The sequence below is a fragment of the Cynoglossus semilaevis genome, chromosome 4, assembly GCF_000523025.1.
Source record: "Cynoglossus semilaevis isolate Cse_v1.0 chromosome 4, Cse_v1.0, whole genome shotgun sequence".
NCBI lineage: Eukaryota > Metazoa > Chordata > Actinopteri > Pleuronectiformes > Cynoglossidae > Cynoglossus > Cynoglossus semilaevis.
Window position 1 is genome coordinate 5465393 of NC_024310.1, and position 22439 is coordinate 5487831.

The following is a 22439-nucleotide window of genomic DNA, read 5'->3' on the forward strand; positions in this document are numbered from 1 at the left end:
TGGTCCTGTGTTCTTCTGTGATATAAAAATAACTCCAGACTGAAATTATTGGGCTACGTAAATAAACTACCCCTGAGGGTAGTTAGACTGCCGGAACACACACAACCCTGGCTGAGCGGTGCACAGCTGGTGTGTGGTGAGAGGCTGTTAACGAGTATTGGGTTGCTAGTATGGTGCATGTTTTAGAGTATGAGTATTTGTTATAGTAAAGTATATTGTAGTATCAGACCCAGTATACTACTGGTGTCGATGTCGGTGCATCACTAGTCATTACATTTCACCAGAAAAAGTGAGAGTAACGTTAAATTGCTCTTATGCTGACCAGTGACCATGGTTAACAGGTTAACCACTCGACTGGCATAATTAATTCACTAATGATGATCAGGAACAAAGTGCAGAATTATCATCAGGACTGTTAGATTATGTGCGATGAACACTCTTCGTCTCATTAAGGAGTAGACGTGAAGTCTGACCAGACTCCACTCATGGCTGAAACAACACCGTGGTTCACGTCATGTCCTCTCTCCTGGGGGGCTGCAGACTCTCTCACTGGTTGTCCAGCTGTCATTATGAAGGGGTCAGCCCACCTACGGGGGCACCCGGCAGACCAAACCAAGAGAGTGACCTCTGAACTCTGAGATGTCAGCTGCTGTTACACTGCACAGCGTAGCTTAAATTATAGCTACTTTTCAAGGAGATTTTTTTCAAAAATGTTCAGAAATGTTTTCAAATTTCTAACAAATTAGGATGTCAAAATATTTTCAATTACAAATTTAGATATGCAAAAGATAGTTAAGCTAAAGCTTTTTTAAAATCTTTACTAAAACCTTCTCAGTTCTCACAGGTTTGACAGGGTTTCCACTGATGCTCGAACTCCTTCGTTCTATAGGATTCGTTGCATCATAAACAGACGACGCTGCTCATTTACTGACAACCAAGTTCTCATGAATCTATGGTGTATTGACAGCACATGTAAAGGATAGGTCAAGTAAAGGGAACAATCTCTTTGTCTGTGAACTTCACTGGTGATCAATCAAATACACCCATGATGCAACAGATCAGATTAGGATCTGAGGCCGGTAACAGCCCCCAGAGGAGGTGTTGGGAGTCCTGTTCCCTGTTCTTGGATCACTTGACTTGCATTACGTTGGAAGATTATGGCCTTAAGTGTACAATGCAAACAAATCCTACAGACCAGGCTTTCAGAAACACTGCCTTTAACTCAATCAATGTTGTGTAACGACTACAGAAGCAACTCTTTGCAGTTGAATGTACAGATCACAAACCCAACCAACATCATTACCCTACTACACTGAGATATTACATGTCCTGAAATAACCTGGCGTTTACTTGACGCCAAACTAAACTCGCAGCAACACATAGAAAAAGGCATTACAACTAAAACAATTTTTTCCTCATATAAAAGGAGAAAACCACTCACTCCCTGGAGCTGGAGGATTCTCCCACTCTGTGAACATCTACATGATGAGAGGTTAGTTTTAACCTGTAATCACAGGATCACTCAGTTTGAACTAAATGAGTAAGAAAAATGCCTCCCATTTCCTCCTCAGGGCAGTTAACTGATTCACTAAGAAAATTCAAACTACACCAGAGAAATCAGTCTGTCGGTGTTTTTATTCCTGACTTTTCTTGCAGCAAACATTTAGAGACCGTCACACAGACCACCAGCTCATAACCTGTACATTGTATGAGGCATGAATCATTTCCTGACTTTGGTCTGAACAGATAATAACGATACGTTTCCGTATTTTTAATGTACACGTCATCATTTAAAGATAACATCTAGAAATCCCCAACACATTTGTCCAAGTCTGCTTCTGCCTTCCGTCCATTCTCCTGTGACACGTGTTCATATCTGTTCTTACGTTATGGAGCTGAGCAACACATTTGCATCCAGTTGGTTTAGTACTGTATCAAACACAGTCTATGTTTAGGTCCTGTACGGAGAACAGTGCAGTACAGCTGCTCTGGCAATCACACGTCCATCTGACAGAACTCATTAAAAAAAAAAAAAAAAAAAACTTCAACTGCAACAAATAGAAAAAATCAGATTGACAAAGTTTGAAGAGAAAACTCAGAGTAGACCTCATGTCTAATGACGTGAGTGTTTCTCTAGAGAAGGAAGGTCGATTATTTCTCAGATAAAACACCCACGGCCCAGCATGTGAGTCTTAACTATTGTTCATTAACCTTTTGCCTATAAACATTAGACACGATCACATGACTTAGGTGAAAACTAAAGTTTTAATGAACCACATTCTAACTAAATGCAGTTGCCAAAAAAAACATCTTTGTTCTTTATCTTTAAGCTATAAAGAAAAACAATCACCGACCTTCCTTACAATAAAATACAAAAATGTCTCCACTTACTCTCATGTTGGACTGTGAGAAGCAGCAGCTCAAACCTCCAGTTGAGCCACACAGTCAAAGAACAGCAGCCTCACAATGTGACAGTTGAACAAATAATGACCTTTGGAAGCTAAGTACCACCCATGAACCACTCACACAACAATAACAACAAAGTCCAATCCACACCCAGGTTCCAAAAACTTCAGTGGTGACAGCAGTGGAACTCCAGTCAGCTGCAGCTCACAGGAGCTTCTCAAATGTGAAGCCAATGACGCCCAAATGTGAAGCCAACGACGCCAAAAAACCAAAACAGCTAGAACCTTTTTGTTTGATTATATAGTTTAAAAAGAAAGTCAATATTAGAAAAGAAAACAACTTTACAGACAGAAATGTACTTTACAGACAGCCCTAACGCAGCATGAGTCAGCATTGAGTTTCATTATATGTGTTAAATTAAGTTTCTTTTATGGTTCATAATTCAGTTGAGTTTCCCAGCATGTGAGGGCAGGACTACACACATGACTGGGAAATACGTAAAGTGAGTTCCACACACTGCACAAACACACCTCTGTGTGTGTCTACAGTTAAGCTGCTTGAAAACAAAAAGACACAATGAACCTAAGAAACACAGTCCAGAATAAAAGGTCCAGGGATTTCATGAAGCTTCATGTAAATCATTAAAAAGAAACAAAACACTTCATGAAGCTTCATGTAAATCATTAAAGAGAACAAAACAACAACTATTCAAGAGTTTGTATGAGACGTTCAACTAACAAATTCATCAATTTATCTGACTAAAACTTTTGATATTTAGTCAAAAATCAGACTAGGACTAAAATATATCAGATATCAGATCAGATCAGAGTTATTCAAAAGAGTGAATCAGAATTTGCTGTTAACACAAGTGATATTTGTAAAAGTTTTCTGAAAACAGGAATCTAGAGGAATTGAGAGGAAAATATTTTATTTAATGGCTTAATTTAAAATCTTATCTTAAGCAGTGTTTTAAGCATAAAGCTGCTGGAAGCTTATTTTTTGGACAGAGAACTAGCGTTTCCTATTAAAAACAGACAACAATTAAATTTAACAACCCCACTTAAATAAGGACTTGCTTCATGAACTTGAGCTTGAAAATGAGCTTCCTTAAAACCGGAACGGACTCTCCGAGGGATTATTAAAGCTCTATCTATGAACATATTCATGTTTGTAAAATAATAATCCATCCAATAATCCATAATAATATTCTTCTTTTCTCCTCTACTCGGCTGCCTGAATTCTTTGCATATTCCACCCTCACCTACATTTATCACATTTGTCACGGCCTCTAACAATTTGTCAAATCCTCGTATCCTGAATAAATTTTGTAAAACATTTCCTCATTTTTCATTTGGAATAGTAACGATCTGTCTGGAAATCAGAGTAAAACCCACACACTGGGAACCCTGCGTGTATTTTGTTGTTCTCCCTCTGGGAGCACACTAACATCAAAGACAGCAGAGACAGAGGGACGACGCGGCAGCAAACATCCATAATGACTAAATAGCTGGTGGTCCACGATGTCGAGCGTCTCTCGCACCGACGTGGAGGTGAAACTATGAAGATGTTGCAGCTGCTGGGGGTGGCTTTTCTTTTTTAACTTCAGACAGCTCTTCTGTGGAGTACAAGCCCTTCAGGCCCTTGGTCTTCGCCAAAAAAAAAAAAAAACCAAAGTTCTAGTAATACTTCCATACGACTACAACACAGCGATCAAAAGACCAGACTGGAGTTGTGTTTTACAGACTCCAAACATGTGGCGTAGAACAAACAGACAGAGGACGCTGGTTGTTGTTGTTGTTGTGAGACAGAAGTACGACCAAGTCTCCCAGGCACGCAGCCAGTGAAGGGGACTGTGTTGACGCTGCCATCTTACTGTAGCATGTTTTGATAAAGCGGAATAAACTTAAGAAAATGTTAGAAATTTATTCAATATCACAACGAGTTCTCTAACGAATGCCAAACAATCGTTTGCAAGACAAGTATTTTGAAGGAGTCAGACAACGATGACAACTGTTTTGCTTTTCATGCACCATCTGTTATTAACACACTTGCTTTTGTTGAGGTAAAAAAATAATAATTTTAACTCCAACAAAGTCCAAACAGATCTGTAGAAAAGATAAATGCGGCTTGTCTCTTTGAAATCGGCACCATGATTTATAAGTGTGAGAACAACTCAGCTGTCAGCGGCCGAGTCTAATACTAATGTGTCTGTATTTAGCAGAAAGAAAACAGTGGATTACAGCACCAAAGAATATAGTGGAAATATTTTTTGGTTTTTTTTTTTAATGTATTGTTGTGAGTTGTGGTTTATTCTTTGTCGTTGTTCAGCCTCTCTGGAACACATCTTGATGAAACTTTGTTGATGTTCCAGGGCAATAGTATTTCATGTCGTCAAATGTTCTGATGCGGTCGCTCCTCCAACTACAGACAGTAACTTCTTTGACAGTATCTCATCATCGTCTGTTTGATCTGCGCCTGTTTTGACTTTACATTGTTCCAGTGCACGTGTTTTAAATATAAACCTCTCCATGTTCTGTGCAGAGATAAGCCGGCCAGCAGTGCTATTGGCCTGCTGCCCTGGCAAACAATGGCATTTGTGCATGTAGAAGAAAAGGGGTAGTGGGGTGCGGGTGGTGAAGGTCATGGGGGGACCAAGGGGGGCGGCCTGTGCAACAGATGCCTGGCTGAACATATCCAACTCCAGCTTTTTGAAAGTTTAATATTTATTTTAGTAAGGGCATTAAAAGCTCACGCAAGGACAATTTCAGGCATTCAACGGCTAATTTGCCCCAAGCCCCCGTTAATGACCTGCTTTACACTGTAGCCTTTAACCACCTTCAGGGTAACTGGTAATCACAAAGACCAGTTTCACTGGTTCTCAGATGCTGGTTGGTCAAAGATTTGCAAACTATTCAAATAAAATATGTAAAAATGTCAAAAGTTAGCATCATGCACTTTCACTTCCCGGAGTTGTGGTATATTTCTCTCACTTAACTCATAAAATCCCAGCATAGCAGCCTGAGAGCTGCCCTTGACCTCGACACTTAACAAGTGAAACCTCTGAAGCCTGAAACCACACAGCATCACATGCAGCCAACGGGCTCTGAGCAGACACACTTCAACAGCACAGCGGAAAAAAGAAAATCACTGTCTATTTAAAATCCAGCCAGACCTTTGTTAATATTAGCAGCAGCTTGAGTTACCTTCATGAGCTCCGCAACACTCTTCAGAAAGAGTGGCTTCTCCTGAGCCAAAGACTGCCAATAAACCAGGGCCTGCTCCCGACTCTGACTTCGTCTCCCTGGTATAGTCCTGCTGCCCAGCAGCGCATGATACCGGTCCATGACACAAACAACCCCACACACACACACAAACCACAGGCTGTCGCAGAAGTGAAAATTTCCCCTCAGTCTTTTTCTTCCATATATCTCCTGCCACACTGTAACGTTACGTCAGATGAAGCTGCGCTTCTTTTGAGAGCCACAACTTCAGGGCAACCTCCATCCAAGTCTTGTGAGAGTTTGAGAAGAATCCATGAGAACGGGGGTGGAGCTAGAGATCAACATGTGTGGAGACTTCCTCAAGTGGGAGGTGGACTGTGGGCTGGGTTCTAAGAAAAGCAGTGGGTCTAACTTTGTACCGCAAGAAGAACTTCATGCTTTATGTGAGTGACCTTAGAATAGGCTGATGAATTTACTCCAGCCCATCAGAGCAATGTCTTCACAACCCAGGCGGTCCATCTGTGCCCAGTGCTGGGCAGACACATGGCAACAGATTGATTAAATGATCAACTAATCACCACCACCTTGTTATCGAGTGAACTTTATAAAATGTAATTATTTGAAAAGAGTCGCACTGTACGTATGAATTAAGAAAAAAAAAAAACAGGTAAGAACTTGGCTAAAAATATTGAATTTAATGTAAGAGTATCAATAACATAAACCAGACTTGAGGTTGTTCCTCCATTGGGGACCAGAAAGCACTACAGGGAAGTACTCTGTGGTCTATTAAAAAAATTACACAAAAATGTATATTAATCCGACATTGATGGGTTCACGCTTCTCATTTCCACTTTTAGACTTTAAAAAAGTCTAAAAGACATATTGGGCATTTTCAGTAATTATTTTTTTTATACTCTAATATTTCGATTTTTAGTTCAACTTTATTAATTTGTGGTAAATTATGGAATTATAATTCATGTATACTAGTTTTTTGGGATTAATTATTAAAAATGCAATTTAAGACAAATACACCGTTAAAAATGTTGTCACGTGCCTTTTATATTCGTTGTCATCTTATTTTCACAACTTGCAAAAGAACGACCTGAAGGATGGTGGGTAGTTAGTTGGCTCCCTCTAGTGGATAAACTGTAACCCTGCAGGAGCCACCTGCTTCGGTCGTCGTTCTGGTGGTGATTTTGACAAAAAACAAATCAATCAGTTATTGCATCAACATTTGCAGGGCTACAGCTGCAGAAATATTCAAAAACTGAATGAGTTGATGCATTGATGATTTTTACTCATTTATTTCTGAATAAAGGATTTTGTGTGGCAGTAAATCCGATTTAATACTTTTGTCTATTGTTATTACTTATGTCTCATAATTTTTGCTCAATATTTAAAATAAAACAAACACAGAGAGAGTCCAGAACGAACCAACAGCAGAGGCTGCAGTGTCTGATACAGTCCTTAACACAAAGTCACCACCTATTTAAAACAATACGTTACTGGCAGTGACAAGATGAGGTCATATTTCCCAAATGGATCAACTGGGCTTGTGTCTGCAGCTCATGCAGCCTGCTGTACTGGGAGTTTGTCAGGAGGTCGAGGCCACAGAGGAGCGATGTTGAGCAAAACGGCTCAGATCAGACGGAAAGGATTGATCGCTAGAGTTATTTATCTAGATGTATTGTGATTAATCGTGATTATATTGATCGCTAGAGTTATTTATCTAGATATATTGTGATTAATCAACATTCCAAAAACAATACAAATTTTGTTTGTCTGACGGTAGTCGGGATTCTCACCTAAGTTGAAACCACTTAAACACAAAATGAAATTAATGAAAAATCTTTCCTGTATGTGTGCAATTAACAACAGTAATATTAGAGCAACAATAAGTGGATGGACGTTGGGATTACTGGATTTACATTCTACCCCTACGCTACAAATTTTGATCGGATTAATATCAAAAATTAATCAACAGAATAAATTGGTTTGTTGTCATAGCCCTATAATTAACTCCATACAATTTAACCAGGGCAGTTTAATTTAAAATACTAATTCTGTGCACCAAAATACAAATCCCTTCACCATCAATCCATTCAATACTCAGGTCACAAAACAATCACAACAACAGACAAAGACAATGAAGAATCCAATATAGTAAATGGGGCATTGACACGTGCTCATAATAAAGTAGGATTGTGCAACACTGTGTCTATCCAAATGGATTATATCCTGTAATAATGTTCAATGAAAGCGTTCTCCATGATGAAATGTACAAATTCTGCTTCTGTTCCAGACTCAGACTCTATCACATGATCTGTTCTGTACAGTAAACTGTCGTATGGTGAACTGTTGTGTGAACTGGAAGCTGTCTGTGTGTGAAGCAAAGTGACTCTGGAGCAGAGAAACTCTGTAATGACAGTGAGTCGACTCTGACTAATAAGAGACCGTTCAGCTCCACGCCCTGCCAGAGAGCTGAGAGTTTCTACCCTCACAAACTACAACAGTATCATCATCATCATCATCATCACACGTCTGAGGGACACTGTCTGTGACTGTGTGTCTGACTGACCCTGCAGACTGTCTCTGATGACTGCTGCTTTTAGGCAGCAATAATGTCTCTTTGACCTTGTGATCCAACAGTTTATTGTGCCAAAAAAAAAACACAAAAAAAAACAGGTTTGTTGTCTTTCAAATAAACTCCTTAAACTCCTCAATATCTTCTGCTCTTAAACATTATTTCAAAATATTCCCTTCCTTATTGTTATTTAATAAGCTAGTTTTAGCATTTATTAGCTTATCTTAGCTATGATAGCCTTACCTGATATTCTTATTGGCCTGTGCCAGGGTTTAGGATTTTATTGATATTCAGTTTAAATTTAGAATAAACACTGGAGATCAATTATTAAAATATTATCATTTTGGCATTTTTGCTACAATAAGTGAAACATTACTGTGCTGCCGTGCTGTGTCACAATGACTAATAAAGATAAGTTTAAGTTTAAGTTTAGTTTATTATTGAGAGTTAAAGTTGCCCTGATAGAACTCGCTAGGAGAGGAACTTTGTGCTCTTTTTGCTAACACTGCTCTTCAGCTCAGTATTTGGGGTTAAAACAAAGCCTGTGTATACTGACGCAGTACTTCATAGTTTCAGAACATGCAGACGTGTTATGGTCACACGTTCTCCAACTGAGCTGGTCTCCTTTAAACTAACATTTTATAATCACCAGCAGGGAGAACCAAACACCCACACACCTCCACACACACGCATATTTATAAAGAGTTTAACTGACTTTGCCCCTGCTGTTTCATTCAGTGTGGGAGACAAGTTCAAGATGTCTACTGTCCACCACTCCCTGCCCCTGCCTCCCCCCCCCGTTTAGGAAACAACAAACAATGTGGTTGCTATGGGCTCATCTTGGTGCTTGGAGACCACGTCAGCAGCATGTCTGACAGTTACAGAGTGTTTATGTTGTCTGTGTCAGTGAAAGGAAGGGCAACCATGGCCAGGACTTTGTCTTATGGTCTGACCTCCTGATCTCCAGGAAGCCTGCTTGAAAAATCACAAAATTTGAAATGGAACTATGTTCATCGCTTGGAAATAAAACAAACATAGAATAAAAGTCTTCTTGAGTCAATATATTGTATGGAATATAAATAGCTGATGTCACCAATATAATGCACTAATTTGTCCTAAAATACTTAGCTATGTCCATTTTTGTTGTTAAAATTCAGAAAAAATATACTTTTTTGGTACGTCAACTTTTGATCACAGTATAATACTATACCAATAATTTCCGGAACAAATCTCCGAAAAAAAAAGTTTCTTAAAAATGACTAAAAATGCACTCATTTGTCTTAAAATACTTAGCTATGTTCATTTCTGTTGTTAAAATTCAGAAAAAATATACTTTTTTGGTATGTCAACTTTTGTTTACAGTATAATACTATACCAATAAGTTCCCGAACAAATGTCCGAAAAAAAAAGTTTCTCAAAAATGACTAAAAATGCACTCATTTGCTTTAAAATACTTAGCTATGTCCATTTCTGTTGTAAAAATTCAGAAAAAATAAACTTTTTTGGTACGCCAACTTTGGATGACAGTGATATACTATACCAATAATTTCCAGAACAAATCTCCGAAAAAAAAAGTTTCTTAAAAATGACTAAAAATGCACTCATTTGTCTTAAAATACTTAGCTATGTTCATTTCTGTTGTTAAAATTCAGAAAAAATAGACTTTTTTGGTACGCCAACTTTGGATGACAGTGATATACTATACCAATAAATTCCCGAACAAATCTCCGAAAAAAAAAGTTTCTTAAAAATGACTAAAAATGCACTCATTTGTCTTAAAATACTTAGCTATGTCCATTTCTGTTGTTAAAATTCAGAAAAAATATACTTTTTTGGTACGTCAACTTTTGATCACAGTGCAATACTATACCAATAAATTCCCAAACAAATCTCCGAAAAAAAAAGTTTCTTAAAAATGACTAAAAATGCACTCATTTGTCTTAAAATACTTAGCTATGTCCATTTCTGTTGTTAAAATTCAGAAAAAATAAACTTTTTTGGTACGCCAACTTTGGATGACAGTGATATACTATACCAATAATTTCCAGAACAAATCTCCGAAAAAAAAAGTTTCTTAAAAATGACTAAAAATGCACTCATTTGTCTTAAAATACTTAGCTATGTTCATTTCTGTTGTTAAAATTCAGAAAAAATAAACTTTTTTGGTACGTCAACTTTTGATCACAGTATAATACTATACCAATAATTTCCGGAACAAATCTCCGAAAAAAAAAGTTTCTTAAAAATGACTAAAAATGCACTCATTTGCCTTAAAATACTATTTCTTTAAACTGATGAAAGGGAAAAATACATCAACACTATTTCGGTCCAAACAGGAGATATTTTACTAATATATAAAAAACAAGTTACTAATTACTCTTATTTGAAAAGACAGCAAATCTTTCTGTTTGAAAATATTGTTTATAATAAAAATAAAATAAAATGGTTAATTTACATTAATTACTTTATATGTAATTTTATTGTTCTGTTGTTTTTTTACTGAAGTTCTGAGATACAGGTATCAGTTTTGTCTGCGTTCATGTCTCCCTCTAATTTGATGCAATCTGAGATACAGGTATCAGTTTTGTCTGAGTTCATGTCTCTATGAACTTAACATTCCTCTAATTTGATGCAGGAGAACATCAACCATTTCCTCCCGGGGATCTTAAAAGTATATTCTAATCTGATTGTAGAATATGTTTGTTGTTGCTCTTGTGAAGATCAGCTTAGTGAAGTTTGACACAAACCAAATGTTCACAATATTATGATAACATCACAACAGCTGTAAATATAATTCTGATCACTCACCAGCTTCTCCATTTCCTGCTCTCGGAGTCTCTCCTCTCTCTGTCGGCGGTGGTATTCCAATAACTCGTCCTCATTGTCGCTGATTTCTGTGATGCTGTTCTTCCTTTCTCTCATCCCAGGGTGGGGTCTCCCTGCAGCCATCTTTCGATGGGTCCTAGGGCTGGCTGCGGGAGATGAACCAGGCAGGGAGCCCAGACTGTATGCAGGAGAGAGGGAATTCCCAACGTTTCCCTTCCGTATTCCTGAGCCGCCCCCATTGCTCTCCATCAGAATAGAAGTAGGCGATGGACTGCGGGCTCGGATTCCTTTGCTACTAATGAGATCCTCAGATGTGGATCCAGTTTTTCGCCTGAGCCGAGGACTCTCTGGGACAAGCTTACTAAAGCTGGAAGGACCATCTGGAGTGCGCAATATGGGTACAGTTCCTGGCAGTGCTCCTGGAAGTACTGGGACCCCTCTCCGGGCCATGGAGGGGCTGAGGGGAGGCAACTCTCTCATGGTGCTGCTCACTGTGTTCCCTCCGTTTAACTCTAGGTTCCTCCTGGCCATGCGTGGGCTTTCTAAAGGCTGAAGAGTACGCTGCTGTAGCGGTGATCCTTGGATGACATGGACAATAGGGTCCAAAGGGGGCTGGAAGGCTCTCATTGGTGGAGAAATCTGTCTGGAAGGGCTGGATGTGAGGGAACGATCAGCTAGGATCGTCTGCTCTCTGAAGGGGCTAGCAGGCCTTTCCTGGAGCACTGTTGTCGTCTTGGTCCGAGGACTGGCCGGAGAAGGGGATGAACAAGTAGGAAACTTTGGAGTGAGTCTGGGGCTACTTGGCACAAGGTTCCTACTATTGAGAGATTCACTGGAGGACAGATGAGGAGCGTGTCGAGAACTCTCAGACCCATCTAGGCTGAGACCTCTACGACTTAACTTAGGACTTGGAGGGGCCTCTGTGAAGACCTTCCTCTGTAGCCTTGGACTTTCCTGAACTTTCTGCCCCGCCCCGCTGCTGCTTGCATTAGGCAGAATGGTCCGTGGGTGGGGCACAGGCGGAGGCTGTGATGTGAAATTGTAGCTTGAGGAGCGAACAGGCACTGGTGGCAGAGAAGAACTCTGGTCCTGGGGTCCTCCACTAGGAGATGGACTGGTGAAGCTCCCACTGCTGGCTGCTGAGGGGGAGGAGAGGGGAGAAAAGGGAGGTGATGTGTTCTCATAGCTTGACCCCACAGACATGGCTCCTGGGCTGGTTGGTGGGGAGAGCAGATACCTGCCCCCTCCATTGACCATTGGCGACAGAGGTGAGTGGGGAATCAGGCGGTCACCTGAAGTCTTTTTAACGTCCAGAGAAGAAGGCTGTGGGTCATCCATAACTAGAGAATCCATTATGTCCTGGAGGTCCTTCTCAATAGAGCTGACAATAGCACTGTGCTCAGACTGGTTTCTCTCGCCATTCGCTGGGGACGACTGGGCTGGACTGGTCTGGTGATTCCCATTGACAAAGCTCTCTGTGTCTGAAGAGAATAAACAGAAAATGATATAAAATCAGGATAGAATCAGGATCAACAGTGTGATTTTCATCAGAGCTCTCCATAAACACTGATCTGCCTGTGTGTTTTAACAGTTACTTAAGATCACCATACCGTAGGTTCTTATATCTGCCAGAATGGGAATGGTGAAGTATGCTGATATAACACCATATAAGAGGATCAGAGAGAATGTGTTACGTCACCAAGAAAAACTCTCATGTTCAATTTAATTTTCCAATCAAAGAACTTGCATATATAATTAAATGAGTAATTATTGTTAATTATCTTTTAGTCTTAATCAAATGCTGCCTATTTTCCTCTTGCGGCGCCACCTATGGTTTTAATGTTCCAAATGAAATAATATATGTAGAACAAATTTACATCTTAAGACCTTTGTAAATTTACTGGCCTGACGTCTCAACAAAAGTTTGACATTTTGGTCTTTAATAAATATAGGGCAATTCCTACCCAGTCAGGATGAACTTTTGTCCTGACTAGTAGGTAGGCAGTGGAAGTGAAAGTTGAGGAAAGGTACGTCAACACAGGCCACAAGATGAATGAAGTAACAGTGCCTGTACATCGGATAGGGACTGGGAGAAAATGTGCCTGCATAATTCAATTACTGTGAGCCCTGAAAGCAACATAGGACACAGGCTGGGTAATCTAATCTTAACCGTCTCTCTTTAATGTCAGCACAGTCAATTATTAGGACAGAAGCACACGGACACGTGGTTCATTCACCGAGGTAGCCTTAAGGCTGGGATGAGAAAACAGATCAGGTTTTGTAACTGCCAAATGAAATCTGTGTAAATGGACCCTGTGTCTGTGTCAATGGAACCATGAAGATGATTGCACTGTGGCGTCATTAACGTGAACACAGATGGAGGTAACACCAGACGCAAAGAATAGAGCTGTCATGTTCAATTGTGGTTCAACAACAATAAAGATCTTAAGTGTAACAGCTATAACAACACAGCTTAATGCAGCTGCGTTGTATTACAAAGTAATACACCGCAATGTGCACAGAGCCAAGATGACATTCTAGGACATTCTTCAATTTGTAGGTTAATGGGTTGCATTGTTGGGCTATACTGCAGTATGTCACCACCTACACAATACTACATGAAATTAAGGCAGTCGGGGGGAAATCCTAGTGTACAAAAGCTACAGCAGAAACCCTTGGCTAATGGCAAGTGACCTGTAGGCCCTGGGGCGGCATTTCATCTGAGATGCACCACATCACTTTTGTGTAGAAATACTGTCAAGGTAACTGCAATAGAGGTCATCTAAGGTGGAATTAGAGGCATGCAAATGCCCATTTCACCTTGTTCTTATCATGCTAAGGTGTGTATGGTAGATACAAGGACAGTGACGCACATACTGTAATTCAATAAAATGTTAAAAATAAATACCTGTGTTAAATATTTGTCAAACATAGTTAGCGGATTTAGCCAGCCCGTAGGCCACATTGAGCCTACAGCCTACGTCTCATATACACAGCAAAAAATGGTCAACGATACAAAGATGAGGGGAAGCCCATGCAATGATGTCATCCCAATTTTCATAATGTCATTTTTCATACTTATGCATTCCTGATACTATTAATAAATATTTTGTTAAGTGACCATTACATTCTGTAATATTGTAGTATACTATCCCCTCTGCAATACTGAGATGCTTCAGTGACACAAACATACAGTACAGTGCTGTGTGGAACACAAAAGCTTCACAAATAATGCATTAGCTGTGCTAGTTCAGCGCCTGCTCCTTCAGGATGACTCTGCCTGCATGACAGCCTGACCAAAGTCACACTCTGGACACTGCCACGGTTGTTATTATGCAGCACTGTGTTATGCAGGCTGTCACTGTCAGACACGCTATCTGTTGAGCCACGCATCACTGCCAGTGTCACAGCGGTTCTCATTGACAACCATACCGCTGGATTCTACTGTACTCGAAGGGTCAAAAAAGAAAGGGGGTGGTGACAAAAATAAATGCATCCCTCCGCTGAGGGAAAGCCCATGCAATGATGTCATTGGGTACAGACTAACGCCACGAGTACATGTCGCACAGGAACGTTTTAAAAAAAGGCATTTTAACGACAGGTTGACATGTCTAACACCACACTAGTTTATAAACGGTATTACATGCAATGGGGTCTATAAATGTCAATACGAACGAGCGCGTTTCATAACGCATACGGGCATATCGAGAACCAATCAAATGACATACACATTTTCCAGTATTGACGACATTAGAGTCTTTCTGCTGAATGAACCTGCCCATGGATAAAGAAGCGAATACGGAGCTGACAGATAGCGGACGAATGTGGCTGTGGCCGGGTTACTCACATGAAGATATAAGAATTGCGACCCGGTCAGTGCGGTTCACTCTATAAATGTGACAGACACTCAGTCACACCGGCGCCAACATCCTCCGGACGCCGGCAGAGCAGCTCTACCCGGCTTGGCTCCGCGACGCTCACACACACGAGACCTGAAACCTGAAGATTCACTGCCGGAATTGTGATATCTCAGCCCGGGGTTGAGGTGCTAAGCACCACCGCTGTCTTCAGAACCAGTAGTATTAAGTTACACAAAACGCGGCGTTAATATCCGGTTGAAGGTTTTCAAAATAAAGTTGCGTTTTCAATGAGTCCGTAAACTATTACGAATAAAACATATTTATATTTTTGCAATCAACGAAAAACAATCCAAAGGTCAAGGTATATTTCTGAGACTCGCTTCAGTGACTGACAGTCTTTAATCAGATTGCCATTGGTATAGCTACAAACATACGTAGAAGAAATAGGTATTTTGTTTTGAAAGGAGATCTTTTTCCGGTTTTAGTGGTTCACACGACGGAGTTCTTTCTATTCGGTCTGCTGAGAACAAATGTTAGTTTTACAGCTCTTTACTGAGTCTGAGCAGTAAAAATACCCATTTACCCAATCGTTGATTGTCAGAAGTTATCCAAAAAATATAGCTTTGAGTCATTTCCATTTAGTTGAATAATTACCTTGGTTATTTTGGCCGTATGGTGACGCTATAACTGCAATGTTTGTTTCAAGTTTCAGTGTTTATAGCGTTCAAGCCATCAAATAGTTCTATCAACAAGTGTTTATTGTGTACTGTGAAATATGATTTGTTAAGTACGTGGAAGAAAAATGTCAGATTTATATGAATACATTGTTTTAAGTATTCATATATCTATTATAAAATTTCTGTCTCACAAACTAAAAATTATCCACTGATGATGCAATGAAAAGTTTTTGTTGTTTGTTGCTAATATTCAAAGAATTAAAATGTGCTGTCGGTGGAAAGTTAAAATGTACATACATTTATTCTAATAATTATATTACTGTATATTATGCTATATTTTGTAAGTGGGTGCATTTCTCTTGTAATTCTGCAGTTTTCTAGGATGAATAATAATGAAAGTCACGCTCATACTACTGTTCACCAAAAAACAATAACGAATAATACTGCCAATCAACTGTCTTACAAACATCCAGTTCTGTCAGTCAGCTGATCTGCTATCTGCAGACTGTTAAGCAGCCAGTGACAGACACAGCTGCCAAATGCCTCAGAGAAGGAGGTCTTTTGTTACGGAGGCAGACCCACATGTACTGGAAAAGGACAGTGGGTGTGTACACGAAAATGACTGAAGGGGAAACCAAAGGGTGGAGGGTGCAGAGATGGCAGACAGTAGAAATGACACTGGAGGCTTATAAATAGTTTCGGAAAAAGAAACTGTAACCTTAGCTGCTGGCCAGTTTAAGAAAGCTGTTCTGCTCCACCAAACTGTTTTCTGGTCTGGCACAGAAGCACAGAAACTGTCCTCTAGGTGGAGAGGTGGCACATAAAACATCTTTTACCTGGTAAACCTACATAGGTGAACAAGACTGGCGTCATTAATACAAAGCCTACATCATAAAGATGCCTCTGATTTATAGCTGATTCAGGTTTTACTTGGTCCAAATACAATTTTAAATTACTGAAGTTAGTTTTCATGACAGGGGTGTGGCTTAAAGGTTGCAATTTTGTGATTCTTAGCCAGTTCTCTGTTAACGGCCTGGCAGCATGTCCTCCAAATTAAAATGAATGACAGCTTAATGTGTCTTGTTATGTTTCATTTCTCTGGATGACCTCTGCACCTACAGTCCTCACTGCTGTATATTGCCTCGTACTTCTTCCAAACGCCTGAGAGAGACTTTACCCTGTCAGTACAAATACATCTCGTCTTATCAACCAGAGGACGAAACACAGACTCCAACAGATCGGCACAGCTCAGGCATGGAAGATGCAACTGGGACACTCATTTGGTCAGTCTGCCTCTCTAATCTAGTAACACTGCGACTGATGTATGAAGCAGGACATTATGTGACTCCCAGAGAAGCCCCGGTATAAGATTCGATGATAACAGTTTAATCAGAATATTGTGAATCAGCCCGTTTTAACAGTAACTGTCAATTACCCATGTTTTTTAATGTGTGTATTATCATTTAAATCAGTATTTAAGGGATTGTTGAAAAAAACGTCTCTATATATTTTGGTTTGGACTTTACTGTGACAGTAATGTTTATAGTCTTTACAACACAGATAAGTTTCAAATTGAAGTCTGGGATTAGCAGATATGACAGATATGGCCTTCGTTATCGTGGGAGTGGTGTAAGCAGCTTTCGTCTGAACGCAGCTCAGGAATGTATAATTGAGGAAAATGATAGGTTTCTTAAACAACGGAAGGCTTTCATTAGTGTGTCAGGAAATGCACAGCAGCCAGCACGCCTGTGTGCTAAACTTGTCCCCTGGTGGCAGGCAGCGTCCAGAGTGAGAGGAGGGAAATAACACCATGCTCTGGCAGGTCCCGGCAGGGAAGAGGGCCAAGTAAAGATACATTTACAGCGACTTACAGAGACACACACCGACTTGGCCTGGAGATGTACAGGAATGAGATGCTCATAAAACATGCATGGTGCAAACGGCAGCACCAGGTCTTAGCCCAGCGGTCTTGACAATTCACGGTTCAATGGGTGCAGCATTTGGATGCTGACAGCAACAGCTTTGTTACAGCGCTCTAATAAAATCACAAGCATTATTAACACAGATATGGGCAAAGTATGGACAAAAAAAAAATGCATTTTCTAGACCTGAAAGGCCAAGGAAATTGCATTTTCTAGGCCTGAAAGGCCAAAACGGTGTTAATCCTATCATTCCTTTAATGGTGTAAAGACATTTTTTGGGAACGCTTCAATGGATTTAATGGATATTTCCATCCTGTTCAAAGCCGCCTAGCTTCACTGGCACAATGTTGCTGTTGTGAACTCAAAATGAATTGTTTTCTGTTGGTAGCATGGGGATGTCGCCTGACTGGTATTGACTCACAGAGAGGTACAAAAAGGTTGATTTAAACAGACAGACCTGATTGGAAGTATATCATCACTCTTTTGACTTATTTAAACTAAAAAGTTTTTTCACTCTTTTGACTTATTTAAACTAAAATCCAAAGTTTTTAAAATAGGGCGAGTTAACAGATTCTTGGTGTGACACTGTGAGTTTTCACGTGTGCGCCTGTCTCTTTAACAGTCAATGCAGTCCGGCTCTTCCTGTGGTATTTACTGAAAATGCAGCACTGGGACCCGCTGCTAAATCTGACATTCTTTAAAAACACACAAAGAATGAGTGTGACATCAGTCTCTACTCTGCTGTATAAAATGTGTACACAGGTTACACTTATTTTTATCTTATGTATGGTCACAAGGTCAAATGTTAAACAATGCATCATTTAAAAATCAGATCTTCAGTTGTAACATTTCTAAAAAAAAACACTGAAAGCAAATGAAACCTTACTGCAACGCAGGTTAAAAGAGTATGTATTTACCATTAACAATATTGGCCTTCCCATAAATCAGCAAAGAATATACTCGTATAGTTTTAGTAGCAGCTGTTACACTTCCTGCACATTGTGCTATAAAGGAGGGAAAATGTCAAGGGTTTACTGCTGTGCAAATGGCCACCTGCAAAATGAACAAGACTGCTGCTCCCACTCACCACAGTAACAACCTGACCATTCACTCAGCACTGAAGCTTCAACTACCCTTTGCTCGGAGACAAAATTCCTCTGTCGGTGCTTCTTCATTCCTCTGCCAATAACACAGTCTGTCTTTGTTCACACTGGGAATGTGTTGGGTTTGGGTTGTATGTGTCAGACAAAGCTGTTGAGTGAAAATATGGCGACAGACAGAAATGAACAGGCGCAGTTTAAACATATTTACCTGTACAGATTTTGTAATCCATGGTGGAGACAATTCCTCCCTTGGGCATCATGCTCTTCATCCTGAAGGCTTCCTCAGGGTGGTTAAAGCGGAAGAAGTTCGACTGGCCAAAACACAGCATACAACCTGGAAAACAATAGAACCATTGAGATCTTTGTCTAATTGTTTTGATTAACTTAAGTGATGAGTCTTGACAGGCTTTCAGGCCAAGGGCAACCGAACTGACAGAAGACAAAGCAGGGTAAGTGTTTCATACAGTACTAACAGGGCCAAGTGTCATGTATAAACATGACTTGAAATTTTGGATCACATACTGAGCTATTTAAAAAGTGCAAAATACAGTGAGTAATGATATAAAAAAAAAGGTTGTGAGGCAGCGATCTAGTAACTCAGTCCAGGCAAACTCTATACAAAGACCATTTGTCAACAATAACTTTTTTCCCCCAGAAATTTAGATTTATAAATGTATTAAATTGAAACACTGGAAGAAGATACTAGAAGAAATACTATGTTTTTGGTATTTTAGGAGGTAGAGTGATCACTTTAAAGCTGAAAAATTACACACTCGAAAAAATATCCTGTTCTGAGACTGAACCTGAACCAGCAGCACGTCGTTACAGTATTAGTTACATAATTAAATGCAACCTGAGACCCTGCTGTCTCATTACTGAATATGTTTCAGTCATCAGCTACACAAGTGACTGAGAACACAAACTTTTATAAGTACACAAGTGACTGAGAACACAAACTTTTGAGAACACAGGGTTTTTATTAGTGCTTTTTGGGTAACATTCAGGCCGTGCAGCAATGCACCGAAATGTCATAAGTGACCGTTAGAAGAAAACAAATCTATTAAAAAAGAAAAAAACAACCCTTTTATCTGATTAAAAAAAATCACAGCAGATGTAAATGACAAAATTAGTAAGTAAATATTTTTTATTCAATAACAAATTTGAATTCGTATTTTAAAGAGTTTCTTTTTTCTGTCTGAAAAGCAGGGTGTTGCCTAAGGAAAAAGGTTAATTTTTAATTTACTTCAAATGCTTCTGCCTTCCCTCCCTCAACTAACCCCATCAGCTTATACAATCAAGGTCCTTGATGTACGCTGCATTAACATCCTGATTCTACAGGAAATTGAGCCAATTATGGCGATAAGATGCTCTAAGAAAACTGCTTTGGGGAAATTTTGTGTCCACACTGAACAACTATTGACAAAACAAATGACTAGTTAACACAAATATTTTAGGAACCGGAATAGTTCCTGACGTGACACGACAGATGGAAAACTGCAGATATCCTACCACTGAGTAACTTTATTCCTTAACCGACAAGTTACTACAAGAAAGGATTTAAAAACTGCCTTATTTCAAAAAATTAACTGCCTTATTCCAAAAATTAAACAAAACGCTAAAAAAAAGAAAAAAAAAAAAATCAGTATGATAGTATTACACAGTTATAGATCTATATATTTAGTTTATATCCTCAGGATACATATCAGTATGATAGTATCACACAGTTATAGATCTATATATTTAGTACAAGGCACAAGGAGAAGAAATGTTCCAGGGAAAATCCACCAGCCTAAAATTTTGATACAAATTTTGATTTTGATACAAGACAAGACAGATTTGGGCCACATGTCAGTGTCCTAAACATGACAGCAGAAACTTTGTTACTTCTCTGTTCTATGACAACAAAAATAGCACATATTGAATCACTACGTTGACCAGTGACTTTTTGCGATAGTACAGCCAACTCCTTACGCCTTGATGTGCAACAGATGCGAATTGCCAAGCATTTACATGGATTTGTTACTTCCCTACTGCTGACATACAGGAGACAAAAGAAACACCTCACTGTTAATAAAAAAAGTTCTCACTACAAAATGGTGAGATAGAGAAGATTCAACCACAACATGAATCATCACCACTGAGCCTTTGTTGATTTCATCACATTGTCAAAATATCACCCCGGTTCATGCCCATTCCAGGGCACATCACTCCTACTTTACAATGACGATACATCCTCTGAGTCACTAGAAAATGACTCTATCCCTGGGACATACCACACCCTGTCACTAACTAAAACCACAGCGATGGTAACAAGGCGATTACATACATGTGGTCTTTGGGTTTGAGAAGTCTGGAAACTCTTTAGAGTTGAACTTTTCAATATGTTTACAATAGCAATAAACCTCAGTAGAGAATCTAAGGAATATTATATTGTATAACACAGCCTTCCTCAGTGCCGTATTGTCTCATTGCGCTTTGTTTTTGTTATAAAGCTGTCCTGTTATTGTGGTGATTTTTTTTTTTTTGCCTTAAACCAGCAGACATACAACGTTATTAGGGCCATTAGTCAAGATGAGCTGTCAGATCTGACGTCCCTGCTGATCAGAACGCTAACCCAAAAAAACACACTCACCCTTTATTTAGTAACACACAGTTTTTAAATGAGACCTCTTCAGCCACCTCCACAGGCCTCACAGCTGATGAAGGATAAGCGATTACGTTTATTGCTTTTCTATTCAGCTCCATTGTGCAGCTGAGATTATGAAGCCTGAGCAGAGATAAGATCTATGTCTGTCCACAGGAGAAGCCAAAGCCTGAAGATGGAAACTTCAACGTGACAGAGGAGGCTGAGGTGATGTGCAACAAATCAGATGTCCATTTGTCCTGGGTAAACAAACACTAACGGCTTATCACGGCACAATAACCACTGAGGAGCAACAATGGAAAATGTGTGTGTTTTTAAATATTTAAGTGGTTTTTAGAAAGAACTGTAAAAATCGTGAGACTTAGTGGTTTTTAGAAAGAACTGTAAAAATTGTGAGACTTTAAAAGAAAAAAAAAGTTGAAATATAAAACTTAACTCCCAGGACAAACACTGGTTGAAACCTGGAGTTAAAGTTACTAAAATCTTAAGGATGGATACAAATGACCAGAGTGTCAACCTTTTAGGCTGCTTGCAGTTTGCAGGAAATTGTTGCTAACGCTTGAATTGAGATCTTTCAAGAAAACTTGGCGCCTCCAAGGGGCTGATAACACAAGGATTTCTCAAGTGTGGGCTTAACAAAGTTCTTTTTTCTATTCACATCTAAAATTCTATTTCTGCTCCTTAATCCTTAATTTTACTTTACTAATTATATACATATATATATATGTATACTATCTCCAACAAATACAAATTAAGCAACGATACAAAAAACAACAACTCTGTGGACATTCACTGGTTCCTTACTGTCTCTCAGTTTCTGCAATTTGAAGCTCTGTGGCAAAAAATAACTGACAAAGACATGTAGTTAAGTCCTGCGCTGATTTTAGAAAGAAGTGCAATGCATGCACAAACAATGTGAGCTCTGTGACAAAGCAAAAGACCTTCAACACTTCACTGAAAGTAAAGAACTGCTGACATGTACAGCAGCGCTGCTTGATAACAATTATATCAACACTTAATAAGACACTAAGACAATGCCACATGTTGAGCGGGGCCTTTCTAAATTCGAAGATTCTTTTGTTTGCATAAACATTTGTCAAACAAAGCGGTGAAGAGCCCTGTTTTTCAGCTTCCATAAGCATTCCCCTCCGTGGTCACAACACTATCCTCAAAATAATTTTGGTTTGTATTTTCCA

The 22439-nt window shown here is 39.4% G+C and overlaps 1 protein-coding gene across 1 annotated transcript in view; it reads right to left on the reverse strand.

The window, feature by feature from the left end:
• Positions 1-22439, reverse strand: part of phldb1b (pleckstrin homology-like domain, family B, member 1b) — a 61529-nt gene that overhangs the window by 23229 nt on the left and 15861 nt on the right. The window contains exons 5-7 of the mRNA XM_025055219.1: positions 18808-18933; positions 11020-12518; positions 6678-6811 (exon numbers count right to left, since the gene is read on the reverse strand). Coding sequence (XP_024910987.1) covers positions 6678-6811; positions 11020-12518; positions 18808-18933 — 1759 coding nt within the window. The remainder of the gene's footprint in view (positions 1-6677; positions 6812-11019; positions 12519-18807; positions 18934-22439) is intronic.